This window comes from Nycticebus coucang, chromosome 20 (assembly GCF_027406575.1).
Source record: "Nycticebus coucang isolate mNycCou1 chromosome 20, mNycCou1.pri, whole genome shotgun sequence".
Taxonomy (NCBI): Eukaryota; Metazoa; Chordata; class Mammalia; order Primates; family Lorisidae; genus Nycticebus; species Nycticebus coucang.
The window spans coordinates 15682269-15698984 of record NC_069799.1 but is presented as its reverse complement, the minus strand read 5'-3'; the positions used below and the strand labels follow the sequence as shown (position 1 = coordinate 15698984).

The 16716-nt window shown below is 40.6% G+C and overlaps 1 protein-coding gene across 1 annotated transcript in view; it reads right to left on the bottom strand.

Annotated features, from left to right (window-relative positions):
- The window catches only part of LOC128572866 (zinc finger protein 208-like), a 105925-nt gene extending 89556 nt beyond the window's left edge, over positions 1 to 16369 (bottom strand). Inside the window, exons 1-3 of the mRNA XM_053572991.1 lie at positions 16231 to 16369; positions 11826 to 11952; positions 11139 to 11234 (exon numbers count right to left, since the gene is read on the bottom strand). Of these exons, the coding sequence (XP_053428966.1) occupies positions 11139 to 11234; positions 11826 to 11952; positions 16231 to 16233 (226 nt within the window). The 5' untranslated portion in view covers positions 16234 to 16369. The remainder of the gene's footprint in view (positions 1 to 11138; positions 11235 to 11825; positions 11953 to 16230) is intronic.
- Positions 16370 to 16716: the final 347 nt, after the last annotated feature.

Genomic DNA, 16716 nt, shown 5'->3' with positions numbered 1-16716 from the left:
CCAGGGTGCCCGGCCATTTTCCTGTTGCAGTTGTTAATGTTGTTTAGCTGGCCCGGACTGGGCTACAAACCACCAAAATCGGTGCGTGTGGCTGTCGCTGTATCCACTGTGGTACAGGTGCCAAGCCAAGTAAGCTTTGCATAAATCTGGAATTCCTACTCATTTTCTAAATTACTTGGTACAGAAGTTGAAATTCTAACACATAGTTATGAATATTTAAATCTAAAACTACAGAAAATTGAACACAGAATAAAACGGAATGTGAAAACATAGATAGAGACAGTAAAACCAGCAAGACAGCAGTATACAAGTCCCATCTTCATGTATTCCTTCCAAGGGAGCCATCTATAGGGAAATGTGCATCAGTGACAGCCCAGCACACGGACTCACACCTGTCATCTCACCTACATAGAGGCTGAGGTGAGAGGATCACTTCAGTCCAACAGTTTGACACAAGCCTAGGCAATCCAGTGAGTCACCATCTCACAATAAGTGATGTTATGAGAGCTTTAGAATTCAGGGAGGAGGTTGTGACATCCTCCTAATGCCCTTAAGGAGGGTCACTCAGAGAAGGCTGATCCTCATTCACTTAGCAAACTAGAGGATCCCTAGTCTGGGTTACTGACTGGAGAATGGCTTGCTCACCTTTGTCCCACTGAGAATTCTGAAGTGACAATGTTGGACTCTCCAACTTCTCCCAGCCATGATGTGGGAGTGGTGTTACCAATCCAGATACCTGGAGGAAAATATTCACCCATGACCATGGAGACAGGCCTGTAAACCTTGACACTTTGTGTGTGTGTATATATATGTGTACTATTTGTGTGTGTGTATATGTATGTGCGTGTGTGTGTATGTGTGTGTATACGTACTACTTGTGTGTGCATATCTATGTATGGACTATTTTTTGTGTGTGTATGTACTTGTGTGTGTAAACATATACACATATATACACACACACAAATAGCATATATGTATACACACACACACATTAGAACCTCCATAGTGAGTCATCTCCCTACATTGACAATCTCCTCGACTTGACCTGATTTTCATAGAGCAGACATGCACCACATGTGTGTATTGGTACAGCAGGCCTGGTTCCTTATGCTAATCACCTCTGTATGTTGAGAAGTTTGTTACAGTCCCTTGAGTGGTCAACTTGCAGTGGTTCTGCTGCCTGCATGTCTCTGTGTGTATGTATGAATAAGTATATCCTAAGCCAGAGACAGTTATAAAATAAGAATTATATCGCAACAACAGAGAAACTAATTTATCCTGAGGAATACTCTAAACTACTGAATGACATAATATTATTAAGAAATGTAAGATTGGTGCCTGTAGATCAAGTGGCTAAGATTCCAGCCACATACACCAGACTTGGTGGGTTCAAATACAACCCGGGCCGGCCATACAACAGTGAGAACTACAACCAAAAAATAGCTGGAAGTTGTGGTGGGTGCCAATAGTCCCAGCTACTTGGGAGGCTGAGGCAAGAGAATTGCTTAAGCCTAGCAGTTGGAGGTTGCTGTGAGCTATGATTCCACAGCACTCCACCCAGGGGGACAGCTTGAGACTCTGTCTCAAAGAAAAAAAAAAAAAAGAAAGAAATGTTGCTGACAGATGTGGGGGAAATCATACCTCTAATCCTAACCCCCAGGGAGGCCAAGGCAAATAGACTGCTTGAGCTCAAGAGCTCAGGACCACCCTGAGCAAGAGGGAGACACCAACGCTACTAAAAATTGCAAAACTAGACAAATGTAGTGGAGGGCGCCTGTTCCCAGATACTCAGTAGCCTGAGCCAAGGGGATCTTATGACCTGAAGTGTTTAAAGTTGTGAGCTATAATGCTATGACACATTAAGCTGTCTCAAAAAGAAAACCCCAAAAATGAATTGTAGGGAGTAGATACCTTTAAAAATACTAAGGTTGGCAAAGGCCGGGCACTGTAGCTCAGGCCTATAATCCTAGAACAGTGGGAGGCCGAGGTGGGTGGATTGCTTGAACTCACAAGTTTGAGACCAGCCTGAGCAAAACCAAAATCCTGTCTCTACTAAAAATAGAAAAATTGAGACAAGAACATCACTTGAGCCTGAGGTGGAGCCTGCTGTGAGCTATGACGCCACTGCACTATAACCAGGGTGACAGCTTGAGACTCTGTCTCCAAAAAAATGGTTGGCAAATTACTGCACATAGAAATTAAATTATTGGGGCAGCCCCTGTGATTCAAAGGAGTAGAAAGTCAGCCCCATATGCTGGAGGTGGAGAGTTCAATCCCTGCCCCAGCCAAATAAAACTGCAAAAAAGAAAAAGAAATTAAATTATTTTTCACAGTCCATATAAAAGCAGAATTTTGAGGCTAAAGAACATTAGACTTGGCTCAGCACCTGTGGCTCAAGCGGCTAAGGCGAAAGCCACATACACCAGAGCTGGAGGGTTCGAATCCAAACCGGGCCTGCCAAACAACAATGATAACTACAATCAAACAATAGCTGCATGTTGTGGGGGGCACCTGTGGTCTCTGCTACTATGGAGGCTGAGGCAAGAGAATCGCTTAAGCCCAAGAGTTTGAGGTGAGCTATTATGCCACGGCACTCTACCCAGGGGGACAGCTTGAGGCTCTGTCTCAAAAAAAAAAAAGAACATTAGACTTTCTTACATTTGGGGAGATTCTTAGTGTTTTGCTAAAATGACGATAATTTCTTCAGAAACTTATTTGAAATCTTCATAGCATAATAAAATAGAAAGCATAAAACATTCAAAACCTATTTCTGGTGTTCCTGGGATTTCTGAAACAAATACCAACATCACTACCTCACTCACATGTTTTGGACATGATGCTAAAGAAAAGAAATTTTGGCAGTGCCCGCAGCTCAGTGGGTAGTTTCGGCAGGTTCAAACATGGCGCAGGCCAGCAAAAAAAAAACAATGACAACTGCAAAAAACAAAATAGACAGGTGTTGTGGCAGGCTCCTGTAGTTCCAGCTACTAAAGAGGCTGAGACAAGAGAATCACTTAAGGCCAAGGGTGTGATGTTGCTGTGTGCTGTGAACTGTGATACCATGGCACTCTATCCAGGGAGACAGCTTGAGACTCTGTCTCACAAAAAAAAGAAAAGAAAGAAAACTTTTATTCAGACACAGTCTCATTCTATTCTTCAGGCTACACTGTCATAAAATCAGCCTAACTGATAGCAACCTCAAAATCCTGGGCTCAAGCAATTATCCAGGCTCATCCCCACCACCAGCACCCAGTAGGTGGGACAAGAAGCAACCACTACAGTGCCTGGATATTTTTACTCTCTTTATTAAAGATGGGGTGTCAATCTTGTTTAGGTAGGTCTCACACTCCTGAGCTCAAGCAATAGTTCCACCTTGGGTCCGAGAGAGCTAAAATTAGAGGTGTGAGCCAGCCTAAAGAATATTAAAAAAATATTCACAGGTATACTAAAAAATACACATATATTTCATGTCCTTAAAAGCAATGGAAGAGCAGTCACGACCTGCATTCACATGTAAGCCATAGGAAGTTTTTTATTCTCACTGTAACTTAGAAGGAATATCAGTGAAAAGTAAGGTCTTTCTGGAAATTAAAACCAAGAACAGGCATAGTGGCTCACAGCTATATGCCTAGCACTCTGGGAGCCAAGGATGGAGGACTGCTTTGTCTCACAAGTTCAAGACTAGCATGAGTAAGTATGAGAACCTTCCCATACTAAAAAAAAAAACAAAAAAACAAACATTAGCCAGGCAATGTAGAGAAAACTGTAGTCCTGGCTATTTGGGTGCTGAGATAGAAAAATCACTTGACACCAGTAAATTAAGGTTGCTCTGAGCTAGGCTGATGTCATGGCACTCTAGGGTGAGGAAAGAGAGTGAGACTCTTTATCAGTAAGAAAATAAATATTAAAAAATAGTAAAAAGGGGGTGGCGCCTGTGGCTCAGTCGGTAAGGCGCTGGCCCCATATGCCGAGGGTGGCGGGTTCAAACCGGCCCGGCTGGGCGTTGTGGCGGGCACCTGTAGTCCCAGCTACTCGGGAGGCTGAGGCAAGAGAATCGCTTAAGCCCAGGAGTTGGAGGTTGCTGTGAGCTGTGTGAGGCCACGGCACTCTACCGAGGGCCATAAACTGAGACTCTGTCTCTACAAAAAAAAAAAAAATATATAGTAAAAAGGAAGGTGGAGAATGATGGCGGCCAAGTAACAGCTTCTCTACAACTGGGCACAGTGCGTCTGGGGAGATAAGACTCCAGGCATCTCTGGCTGGTGGGATCTGCCTATAATCATCCCTTTGAGGATACAGGGAGTTAGCCAGGGACTTCTGGACCCAAAGAGGAGGACTAAAACAGTGGAAAACTGGCAAGAAGTTGCGTGTGTTCGATCGGACCTAATCCCGCCGGCAGCCGTAAGTACAAGCAGCAGTGAGACTGCAAACTGGAAAGGCCTTACCTGTGAACTGTTTTGGTGTTTTTGGACTTGGCACTCAGTTGAACTGCCTTGGGGAGAGCATGAGCAGCAGTGTGGAGAACTTTGGGCATTGTCTAGGGACCTAGACTGAGCCACTGTGCTGGACGGAGCTAATAGTATTCAGCTGTGGGCCGCAGAAAGCCATTGTGAGAGAACTGACCTAGTAAGCTCCGCCACCAGGGGCACAGAGCAAGGACGGGGTGGGGTGGGGGTTGTGGGAGCTAGTAACCAAGTGACTGAGCAGCCTAAATGTGGGGACTGAGCTGCCTTACAGCCTTAACCCTCAGGGGCAGAGTGAGACCAGTTTTGGCACACTGGAGCCTTGGGCTGTTGCCCTGGGTAGAGTGCCATGGTGTCACAGCTCATAGCAACCACAAACTCCTGAGGTTGGCACCACCTGGACCACCATAAGAGCAGCGCCGCCACCACCAATCCGCGACCCACGCCCGATGGGCCTCCACATGTCCTGAACAGGAACTGCAGGAGCCTCACAAGCCCATGTCCTCCCTCCTATACCATCCCTGCCTCCACACTGGCCTGCTCGTCTGGCCAGAGACTCTGGTAGCCACGTTCCCTCTGGAGCTCTCCCTTCCTCTGCGCAGAGAACTTCTCCTGGCCAGAGACTGCTGGAACCTTGGGCTCTCTGTGCCAAAGTCACTGGGTACCAGGCACTCCCAGAACAATGTGCACCACCTCCCGCCCTGTTGCTGGATCTGGGTGTATCATACTCCAGAGCTGCTTCCACAACTAGAACTCCCTGGCTGGGGCAGCCACAGAGGAATTACACAGGGTCAGTACCTACAAAGATCCAGGAACAATAGAGTGATCTGCTGAGGTCTAATCTTGGAGAGACACCTCCCCAACTCTGAGGATGGCCAGAGGCAACGGTCAAAAATAATCATGAGGAAAAATCAAGAGAAAAACTCTGGTATTATGAATAATCAGAGTAGATCAACTCCCCCAAGGATCAATGGGGGCAGACACAACACGAGATCCCATGCACAAAAAAATAGCTGAGATGTCAGAAATCGAATTCAGAATCTGGATAGCAAATAAGTTCAAATTAGAATTCCAAGCAGTAACCCAAAAGATATCTCAAAAATTCAACAAATTCAAAGACCAAATGATCAAAGATTTTGACACATTGAGACAAAAAATTGCAGCCGTCAAAGATCTGAGAAACGCAGTAGAATCCCACAGTAACAGAATGGAGAAAGCAGAAGAAAAGATTTCTGACATTGAAGACAAAGCTTTTGAATGCTCCCAAACTCTCAAAGAGGAAGAGAAATGGAGGGCAAAAACAGATCACTCTCTCAGAAAGCTCTGGGATAATTAAAAAAAAAAAAACAATATTCGTCTTATAGGGATCTCTGAAAGCGACAAAGTGGCTTCACAAGGCACAGAGTCTCTTCTCCATGAGATTATGAAGCAGAACTTTCCAGACATGCCAGGAGATTCTGAAATTCAGATAGCAGACAGTTGCAGAATTCCACCATGACTCAACGCAAATAAGATATCTCCCAGACACATCATAACCAATTTCACTAAAGTTAATATGAAGGAGAAAATTCTGAAAGCAGCCAGACGAAAAAAAACCATCACCTACAAGGGCAAGAATATTAGAATAAATGCAGATCTCTCTGCTAAAACATTTCAAGCTAGAAGAGGATGGTCATCGACTTTTAATCTCCTAAAACAAAATAACTTTCAACCCAGGATCCTGTACCTGGCCAAACTGAGTTTCATTTATGACGGAGAAATTCATTCAATACTTCAATGACATTCAAATGTTGAAGAAATTTGCCATAACTAAAGAAGCTCTCCAGGATATTCTCAGACCTATCCTCCATAAAGACCAGCGTAATCCTCTACCAGAAAAGTAAACCCACCCAGAAAATTTTGATCAAATTCCAACTTCCACAGTCGAAAAAGGATTAGAAATGTTCACTGTACTCTCAAAAGGCGTATAAATATTCTCAATTAATGTGAATGGTTTAAATTGTCTTCTAAAGAAGCACAGGTTGCAGACTGGATACAAAAACTCTAGCCAAATATCTGCTGCATACAAGAATCTCATATTACATTAACAAAAAATATAGACTCAAGGTGAAGGGATAGTCATCTATAGTCCAGGCAAATGGAAAGCAGAAAAAAGCAGGAATTGCAATCCTATTCGCAGATGCAATAGGCTTTACTAACCAAAATAAGGAAGAATAAGGATGGACACTTCATATTTCTTATTTTTATTTTTATTTTTATTTATTTATTTATTTATTTATTTTATCAGGAAGAGCTCCGGTTGCAGGGCGGGCCAGAAAGCCACTTCATATTTTTTAAAGGTAATACTCAATATGATGAGATTTCAATTATTAATATTTAAGCACCCAACCAGAACGTACCTCAATTTATAAGAGAAACTCTGACATGAGCAACTTGATTTCCTCTAGTTCCATAGTAGTTGGAGATTTTAACACTAATTTAGCAGTGCTGGATAGATCCTCCAAAAAGAAGCTAAGCAAAGAAATTTTAGATTTAAACTTAAACATTCAACATCTGCACTTAACAGACATCTACAGACCATTTCATTCCAACAAAACTGAATACACATTCTTCTATTCAGCCCATGGAACATATTCAAAAATCGACCACATCCTAGGCCATAAATCTAAACTCAGAAAACTTAAAAAAATAGAAATTATTCCTTGTACCTTCTCAGACCATAATGGAATAAAAGTTGAACACAATAACAACAGAAACCTGAATACCCATACAAAAACATGGAAGCTAAACAACCTTATGCTGAAGGATAGATGGGATATAGATGAGATTAAGAAGTAAATCACTGGGCGGCGCCTGTGGCTCAAGGAGTAGGGCGCCGGTCCCATATGCTGGAGGTGGCGGGTTCAAACCCAGCCCCGGCCAAAAATCACAAAAAAAAAAAAAAAAAAAAAAAAAAGAAGTAAATCACTAAATTTTTGAAAAAAAAAAAAAACAACAATGAAGACACGAAATATCAGAACCTCTGGGATACTGCAAAGGCAGTCCTAAGAGGGAAATTTATAGCACTGCAAGCCTTCCTCAAGAAAACGAAAAGAGAGGAATTTAATAACTTAATGGGACATCTCAAGCACTGGAGAAAAAAGAACACTCCAACCCCAAACCCAGCAGAAGAAAAGAAATAAACAAAATTAGAGCAGAGTTAAATGAAATTGAAAACAAAAGAATTATATAACAGATCAATAAATCCAAAAGTTCGTTTTTTGAAAAGATCAAAAAAAGAGATAAACCTTGGCCAACCTAACCAGGAAAAAAAGAGTAAAATCTCTAATTTCATCAATCAGAAATGGTAACGATGAAATAACAGACCCCTCAAAAATTCAGAAAATCCTGAATGAATACTACAAGAAACTCTACTCTCAGAAAGATGAAAATCTGAAAGAAATCAACCAATACCTGGAAGTACAGTCACCTACCAAGACATAGCCAGAATGAAGTGGAAATGTTGAACAGGCCTGTATCAAGTTCTGAAATAGCATCAACTATACAAAATCTCCCTAAAAAGAAAAGTGCAGGACCAGATGGCTTTACATCAGAATTCCACCAAAACTTTAAAGAAGAACTAGTACCTATATTACTAAACCTATTTCAAGATATAGAACAAGAAGGAATATTACCCAACACATTCTATGAAGTAAACATCACCTTGATCCCCAAACCAGGGAAAGACCCAACAAGAAAAGAAAATTATAGACCAATATCACTAATGAATATTGATACAAAAATACTCAATATGATCCTAACAAACAGAATCCAGCAACACATCAAAACAAATTATATGCCACGACCAAGTCGGATTTATCCCAGGGTCTCAAGGCTGGCTCAATATACGTAAATCTATAAATGTAATTCAGCACATAAACTAAAATATAAAGACCATATGATTCTTTCAATTGATGCAGAAAAAGCTTTTGATAATATCCAGCATCCCTTCATGATCAAAACACTTAAGAAAATTGGTATAGAAGGGACATTTTGTAAACTAATAGAGGCCATCTACAGCAAACCCACAGCAGATATCATATTGAATAGAGTTAAATTGAAATCATTTCCACTTAGATCAGGAACCAGGCAAGGTTCCATTCCTCTTTAACATTATAATGGAAGTTTTAGTCATTGCAATTAGGGAAGAAAAGGTGATCAAGGGTATCCACATAGGGTCAGAAGAGATCAAACTTTCACTCTTCACAGATGATATGAACGCATATCTGGAAAACACTAAGGATTCTACTACAAAACTTTTAGAAGTGCTCAAGGGAACACAGCAATGTCTCAGGCTACAAAATCAACACCCATAAATCTGTAGCCTTTATATATACCAACAATAACCAAGCCAAAAAAACAGTCAAGGACTCTATTCCTTTCACAGTAGTGCCAAAGAAGATGAAATATTTGGGAGTATACCTAACAAAGGACGTGAAAGATCTCTACAAAGAGAACTATGAAACTTTAAGAAAAGAAATAGCTGAAGATGTTAACAAATGGAAAAACATAACATGCTTTATGGGGGCAAGACATGACTGCAAGAGGGACTTTACCTAACAATTGCAATCAGTGTAACTGGCTTATTGTACCCTCAATGAATCCCCAACAATAAAAAAAAAAAGAAAAACATAACATGCTAATGGCTGGGAAACATGCTAATTTTCAACATTGTTAAAATATCTATACTACACAAAAGCAATATATAATTTTAATGCAATTCCTATTAAAGCTCCATTGTCATATTTTAAAGATCTTGAAAAAGTAATACTTCATTTTATATGGAATCAGAAAGAACCTCAAATAGCCAAAACAATACTCAGCAATAAGAACAAAGCAGGAAGAATCACGCTACCAGACCTGAGACTGTACTACAAATAGATAGTGATCAAAACAGCGTGGTACTGGCACAAAAACAGAGAAGTAGATGTCTGGAACAGAATAAAGAACCAAGAGATGAACCCAGCTACTCACTGTTATTTGATCTTTGACAAGCCAATTAAAAACATTCAGTGGGAAAAGATTCCCTATTTAACAAATGGTGCTGGGTGAACTGGCTGGCAACCTGTAGAAGATATAAACTGGACCCACGCCTTTCACCATTAATGAAGATAAACTCTCACTGGATTAAAGATTTAAACTTAAGACATGAAACTATAAAAATACTTGAAGAAAGTGTAGGGAAAACTCTCCAAGGAATCGGCCTGGGTGAATATTTTATGAGGAGGACTCCCCAGGCAATTGAAGCAGTATCAAAAAATACACTACTGGGACCTAATCAAACTAAAAAGCTTCTGCACAGCCAAGAACATAGTAAGTAAACAGCCCTCAGAATGGGAGAAAATATTTGCAGGTTATACTTCTGATAAAGGTCCAATAACCAGAATCCACAGAGAACTCAAACATATTAGCAAGAAAAGAACAAGTGATCCCATCTCAGGGTGGGAAGGGACTTGAAGAGAAACTTCTTTAAAGAAGACAGATGCACGATCTACAAACACATGAAAAAAAGCTCATCATCATCAATCATCAGAGAAATGCAAATCAAAACTACTTTGAGATATCACCTAACCCCAGTAAGAGTATCCCACATAACAAAATCCTAAAACCAGAGATGTTGGTGTGGATGTGGAGAAAAGGGCACACTTCTACACTGCTGGTGGGAATGCACACAAATACGTTCCTTCTGGAAGGATGTTTGGAGAATACTTAGAGACCTAAAAATAGACCTGCTATTCGATCTTATAATTCCTCTACTAGGTTTATACCCAGAAGACCAAAAATCACAATATAACAAAGACATCTGTACCAGAATGTTTATTGCAGCCCAATTGATAATTGCTATGTCATGGAAGAAGTCCAAGTGCCCATGGACCCACGAATGGACTAGCAAATTGTGGTACATGTATACCATGGAATATTATGCAGCCTTAAAGAAAGATGGAGACTTTACCTCTTTCATGTTTACATGGATGGAGCTGGAACATATTCTTCTTAGCAAAGTATCTCAGGAATGGAAGAAAAAGTATCCAATGTACTCAGCTCTACTATGAAGCTAAATTATAGCTTTCACATGAAGGCTATAACCCAACTATAGCACAAGACTATGGGGAAAGGGCCAAGGAAGGTGAAGGGAACAGGAAGGTTAGGGTGGAGGGAGGGTAATGGGTAGGGCCACACCTACAGTGCATCTTAAAATGGGTACAGGTGAAACTTACTAAAAGCAGAATACAAATGTCTACATATAATAACTAAGAAAATGCCATGAAGGCTACGTTGAACAGTTTGATGAGAATGTTTCAGATTGTATATAAAACCAGCACATTGCACCCCTTGATTGCACTAATGTACACAGATATGATTTAACAATAAAAAAATAGACTGCCAAGCATCTGCACTTTCCTTCTAAGTTGTCCTATATTCATTGTAAAATTCCTCAATAAAATGAAATTAAAAAAAATAATAATAAAAACAAGAAGACAGATACCTTGATGTAAGACTAAGGGAAAGAAAACCAGGCTTCTCAGAAATAATTTCTGGTTAAGCTGAGCTTCCCTAATCACACTGTATTGTGTGGTTTCCTCACAATACTTGGACCTCTGACCTGTGTTACCTGCTCCACTCACTCCAACCTACCTGGGTGCTTGACTAGTTTTGGCTGTGTCTTCACCTTCCAGGGTTCTTTGCTTTGCTCCAAACAGGTGATGAGTTCTGGCTTAGAGACAGCAAGACCTGTTTTATTAGAAAAAAAATTGGAATTCTTCAATTGGCAATCTACTGAATTGGGGAAGTAGAGAAAAGGACATTTTAGATGATCCTGAAACAGGGTGGTGCCTGTGACTCAACAGAGTAGGGCACCAGCCCCAGATGCCAGAGGTGGCAGGTTCAAAAGCAGCCCTGGGAAAAAAAAAAAGAAGAAGATCCTGAAATAATAATCCCAAACAGATTTCCTTGCAGAAACTTCAGAATCTTTAAAAAGTATTTAACATTGGAACATTCCTAATTCCTCCACTACCGAAAATGACTGAAAAAAATTTGGTGCTAGAAATCAGACGTAAAGGTATGAGTAATAATCTAGGCCATGAAATCTCTGAAATTTCCATTAATCCAGTGAAGGATATAAATTGGCTCAAAAAAGGTAAGATTAATGCCAAAATAAAACACCACCAATTTTTCTTTTCTATACCAAGATATCCTAAAGTTTTCCATAGAAACAAGAACCTGATACTCAGTCAATGAATAAACTGAATAAAAACATTCTACAAAGAGAGAATATGAATTGTTTAGTGTAGACGTAGAACTATGTATATAAGTTGTCCTCACCCAGGAAGACCAGGTTTCTGTAGGTCTCTAACATGACTTCCCAATATAAATGCTGCTGAGCAGGGTCCAGGTAGGCCCACTCATCCATAGAGAATTCAATAGACACGTCCTTGAATGTCAACACTCCCTGAAAAACAAACATTTACCAAGAAAACATGGGGATATAGAATTTCACTATGTTTTTTTTTTTTTTTTGAGACAGACTCTCAAGCTGTCGCCCTGGGTAAAGTGCTGTGCCGTCACAGCTTACAGCAACCTTAAAGTCTTGGGCTTAAGTGATTTTTTTGCCTCAGTCTCCTAGCTGGGACTACAGGCGCCCTCCACAACACCCAGCTATTTTTTTGTTGCCATTGTCATTGTTGTTTAGCTGATCAGGGCCAGGTTGGAACCCACCAGCCTGGGGATATGTGCCCGGAGCCTTATCCACTGTGCTACGGGCACCAAGCCATGAATTTCACTTTTAGTTAAGTGATTTAAGAGAACTCTTGCTGACTTATAAGAGTAAATGCAATTACCTAGTAAGTATAGAAGGGATATATTCCCTCATGTGTTGTCTAACACTGAAGGAAGGGAATGGAATGGCATCTACAAAACCGGTGTACACATCAGACATTTTGGGTTGACACAGTAGAAATAAAAGTCCACCAATACAGGCATGTAGAATTTTGTGCCTTATTTACATACATGTTATAATCTGTGTATGTTTTTTACATGACAATGTCATGATGAGATAAATGGTAACTCTAAAGTTTTAATTTGTACAAGAAGAAATCATGAAAAAATGGAGATTATTTTTTGGACGATAGGGGGGTGAAGATTCCATTTCCTAATTTCCAACTAGCTCAGCAGGAATGACAATGATTCAGTCTCTTGATGATGTTTTGTCAAACATGCACTGAACTGCAGACACTGGATTTATCCCTGTCGGTTCCTGAACCGGTAAACAAAGATGACAACCTTTACTTTACAAAGAAAGGTATATGGAAGAGAATCTAAGAAGAAAGGGGTTCTTCCTCAATAAATATTTTGATTTGCTCACATTAGTTGATAATCTCCCCAAGTTTTTATTAACAATACAGAAGCTATACTGAACCCTACAATGAAATATGTGTCCAAGAGCACTGTAACTGAGTGAATAGAATTAACATCAACTGTAACAGGACAAATTAGTATCAGATGCTGATTCACAAGTGCAAGCCCAACATTACTGCTATGATAGTACTGGCCAGAAAAAGTCACTCATAATCTGGTAAAAAGTAGTTGAGAAAAACTCAGTTTTGGCAAAGTTCAAGTTACAGATATCTGCCATGTCTTCTAATCTCTCATCCTGTCTTTAAATAGCTTTCTTTACCATCCCAGAAAGCAAGTCTTTTCTAATTATTCTGCTTATGAGAACTTTGAATTACTCTAGGCTGTTAATGCTGTCTTCTGTAAAAGTGCATGGATGTCATCCTATTTTACATACAACCAATGGAACTTCCAGATACAAGTGAAACAGTACATATTCCCCTTCTATGCTACTATCCAATGACACAACCTCATCCACAATGAAAATCTTGGGCATCCACATTTTTCCAGTAGAACTTATCAGAGATTTCACACTTTTCCCATATATCCAGGAAATTATCACATACTCAGATATTTATAGTTAAAAAACAACCACTACTGTCAAGAAAAAAAATATATATATATATATATTTTTTTTTTTCTTTTTTTTTTGTAGAGACAGAGTCTCACTGTACCGCCTTCGGGTAGAGTGCCGTGGCGTCACACGGCTCACAGCAACCTCTAACTCTTGGGCTTCCGCGATTCTCTTGCCTCAGCCTCCCGAGCAGCTGGGACTACAGGCGCCCGCCACAACGCCCGGCTATTTTTCTGTTGCAGTTTGGCCGGGGCTGGGTCCGAACCCGCCACCCTCGGCATATGGGGCCGGCGCCCTACACACTGAGCCACAGATATCAGCTGCTCGGGAGGCTGAGGCAAGAGAATCGCGGAAGCCCAAGAGTTAGAGGTTGCTGTGAGCCGTGTGACGCCACGGCACTCTACCCGAGGGCGGTACAGTGAGACTCTGTCTCTACAAAAAAAAAAAAAGAAAAAAAAGATATATTATCTATACAAGTAAAACCTGAAACTATTAGTCATAAATATATCAAGTTCAAAAAGCGCCCATTCCAATACACTGACCTGAATAATTCCTTACTTAAATGTAACTTAACCACCTTTCTACCTCATGCCAATAGACACACCGAGCTACCCTGAAGACAGTTCTTAGTATATGGCACCCAGGCTTTTTCTTTTTCTTTTTTTTTTTTTAAAGAGAGTAGATTTTTATTTTATTTTTTTTTGTGGTTTTTGGCCGGGGCTGGGTTTGAACCCACCACCTCTGGCATATGGGACTGGCGCCTTACTCCTTGAGCCACAGGCACCACCCGACACCCAGGCTTTTTCACCTATCCCTGCTACAACACAGGGAAACTTTGAGACTAAGTTTCTAACACTAAGATTCACCCCTTTTCTGCCCTGGGTACAAAACTTAAGTTCAACTGGTCTAAAGTAACTTAAGATATTAACCTCCCTGAAAACTGTAATAGTCAACTACACCCTTTTAGCCCTGCTAAATACACCACTTTAGCCATTTTTTTATAACAACAATAATTATTGGGCTCAATCTGAAAATCAGTCCATTGGCTCGTCCCATCGTCAAGGCCTTTAATACAACTTCTCAAGCCATAAACACTCTGAGCATTCAATTAAAACAAGTATGAGAAGCTATACTAAAAAATCAAGCAGCCATTATTATTAAAACACAATCATAGATGTAAAAACTTTAAAATCTATGTACTGTGTCAATTTATCTAACAGTTCCCAACTCATTAAAAACAAGTTAAAATGTATAAAAGACATAGTCCAAAAAAAACAACAAACAAGATTTTTTAGAATATCCAAAAATTCCTGTTCAAAGTATTGTCATGATTACCCAACTTTACCTAAGTCTGTACCTTTATAGTTATTCTTATGTTATATATTATAAGCTTCTTAATATGTTATAAAATACAATGTATACCATTCATAAGTACCCGCTGTTTCTTTGTACAGAAGTTCTGTACAAACTTCTTCCTTTTTTTCTTTTTTTGCGATAGAGTCTCACTTTGTCACCCTCCGTAGAGTGCCCTGGCATCACAGTTCACAGCAACCTCAAACTCTTGGGCTTAAGTGATTCTCTTGCCTGAGACTTCCAAGTAGTTGGGACTACAGGTGCCTGGCTATTTTTTTTTTTTTTCTTTTCTTTTTAGACATGAGCTGTTGACTAGTTTATGCTGGTCTCAAACTCATGAGCTCAGGCAATCCACCTGCCTCGGTCTCCCAGAGCCCCGCCTTGTTTCACAAATTTCAAAAACAAAATTAACCAGCACAACCAGCATGTCAATTTAACTAATTATAACAAATTTAAAATTATTTTCATTTTAAATCAATTTCATACATGAGAAAATAAAATAAATAAAAGTAGAGAGTGTGGTAGACAGAGACACCCCTACAACCTTTCTTAGCTATTTCTGACCTGAGAATTCACTTTAAAACATAGGACGAGTAAGTCAGTCAAACGAGCCAAACCAGAAATAGGAAATAAAGATAATAATCGTGAAAAAAAAAATCAAGGAAGTAATGAGGCACTATAGAATGAGTTAATAGCATGTTAAAGATATTTTATTGACAATGATTTTTGATTAGTTTTAAATTGTCAGATGCATTTAACTTGCTTACATGTTGTTAATCACATAAGTGTATTTCTAGTATACTTGTGAATCTATTCCCTACATAAAGTATTAAAATTTGGTACATACAAAAAACAGGATTTAAAAAATTACTCTCGCGGTTCTCCGGAATTACTAGCCTGTCCCATAATAAAGCCTTTTTTACACATCAACTCCCTGTCCGGGTGTTTAACTACAACTACAGGTAACCAAGACACTTCCGGTTCCGCAACAGAGTGAGCCACCGCGTCGGGACCTCAGTTTATTTAACAAAAGAATGGAGGGGCTGAGATTCCCCCAGACTAGAGACCTTCTCATGAACGAACCTCACAAGCTCAGTTAGGATTCTTCCCGGAGGACCCTTCTAATGTCACCAGGACGGAGGGATGCCAGGCGCTGCAGCCACACAGCTGCTCAGAGAGCTCTGGGCTGTGGTGCAAATAACAGCTTCAGAAACGCTTGGAGCAACAGGGTCCCAACTCCCTGCCCCACTCCACCTTTTGCCAAATGGGGTCCGTGGGCCCAGGGGTGCCAGTGGCAAACTTTAGTCTGAAGATTATAAAACTGAAGGGAAATTGCGAGTCCCGCCACAGGCACTTCTGGCTCCAACCACGCCCCTCCCCCTCTCTAGACACCCAGTCTCTTATACTCACCATTTCCCAGCTCCGGGGATGTCCCGGTGTCCTCCCTACAGATCTCCCAGTACCTGCAGGTCACAGGGTGACAGAGGCTGCTGCAGAGACTTGGGATCTCCAGGAGATGGGACAGCTGAAGAGGAGGTCTCAGCTCAGAGCCCAGCTCAAGCCACAAACGCTGCTCAGAATCCCAGGTACCGCCTTCTTCTTTCTAGCTCTGCATCTGATTGGACAGTTCATATTGGAGCATCCCTGATTGGATACAGCCTAAGACCCCACCTCTCTAACCTTGAAGGGCAGGAAGGCCATCCAAGAAGGGGCTCTTCCCCACAGCACTTTTTTTTCTTTTTTCTTTTAAATTAAGGGCAGGGAGTAGGAGGCTCAGGCAAGAGAATAGCTTAAGCCCGGTAGTTGGAGGTTGCTGTGAGCTGTGATGCTACTGCATTTTACCCAGGGTGACAGCTTGAGGCTGTGTCTCAAAAAAAAAAAAAAAAATAAATAAAA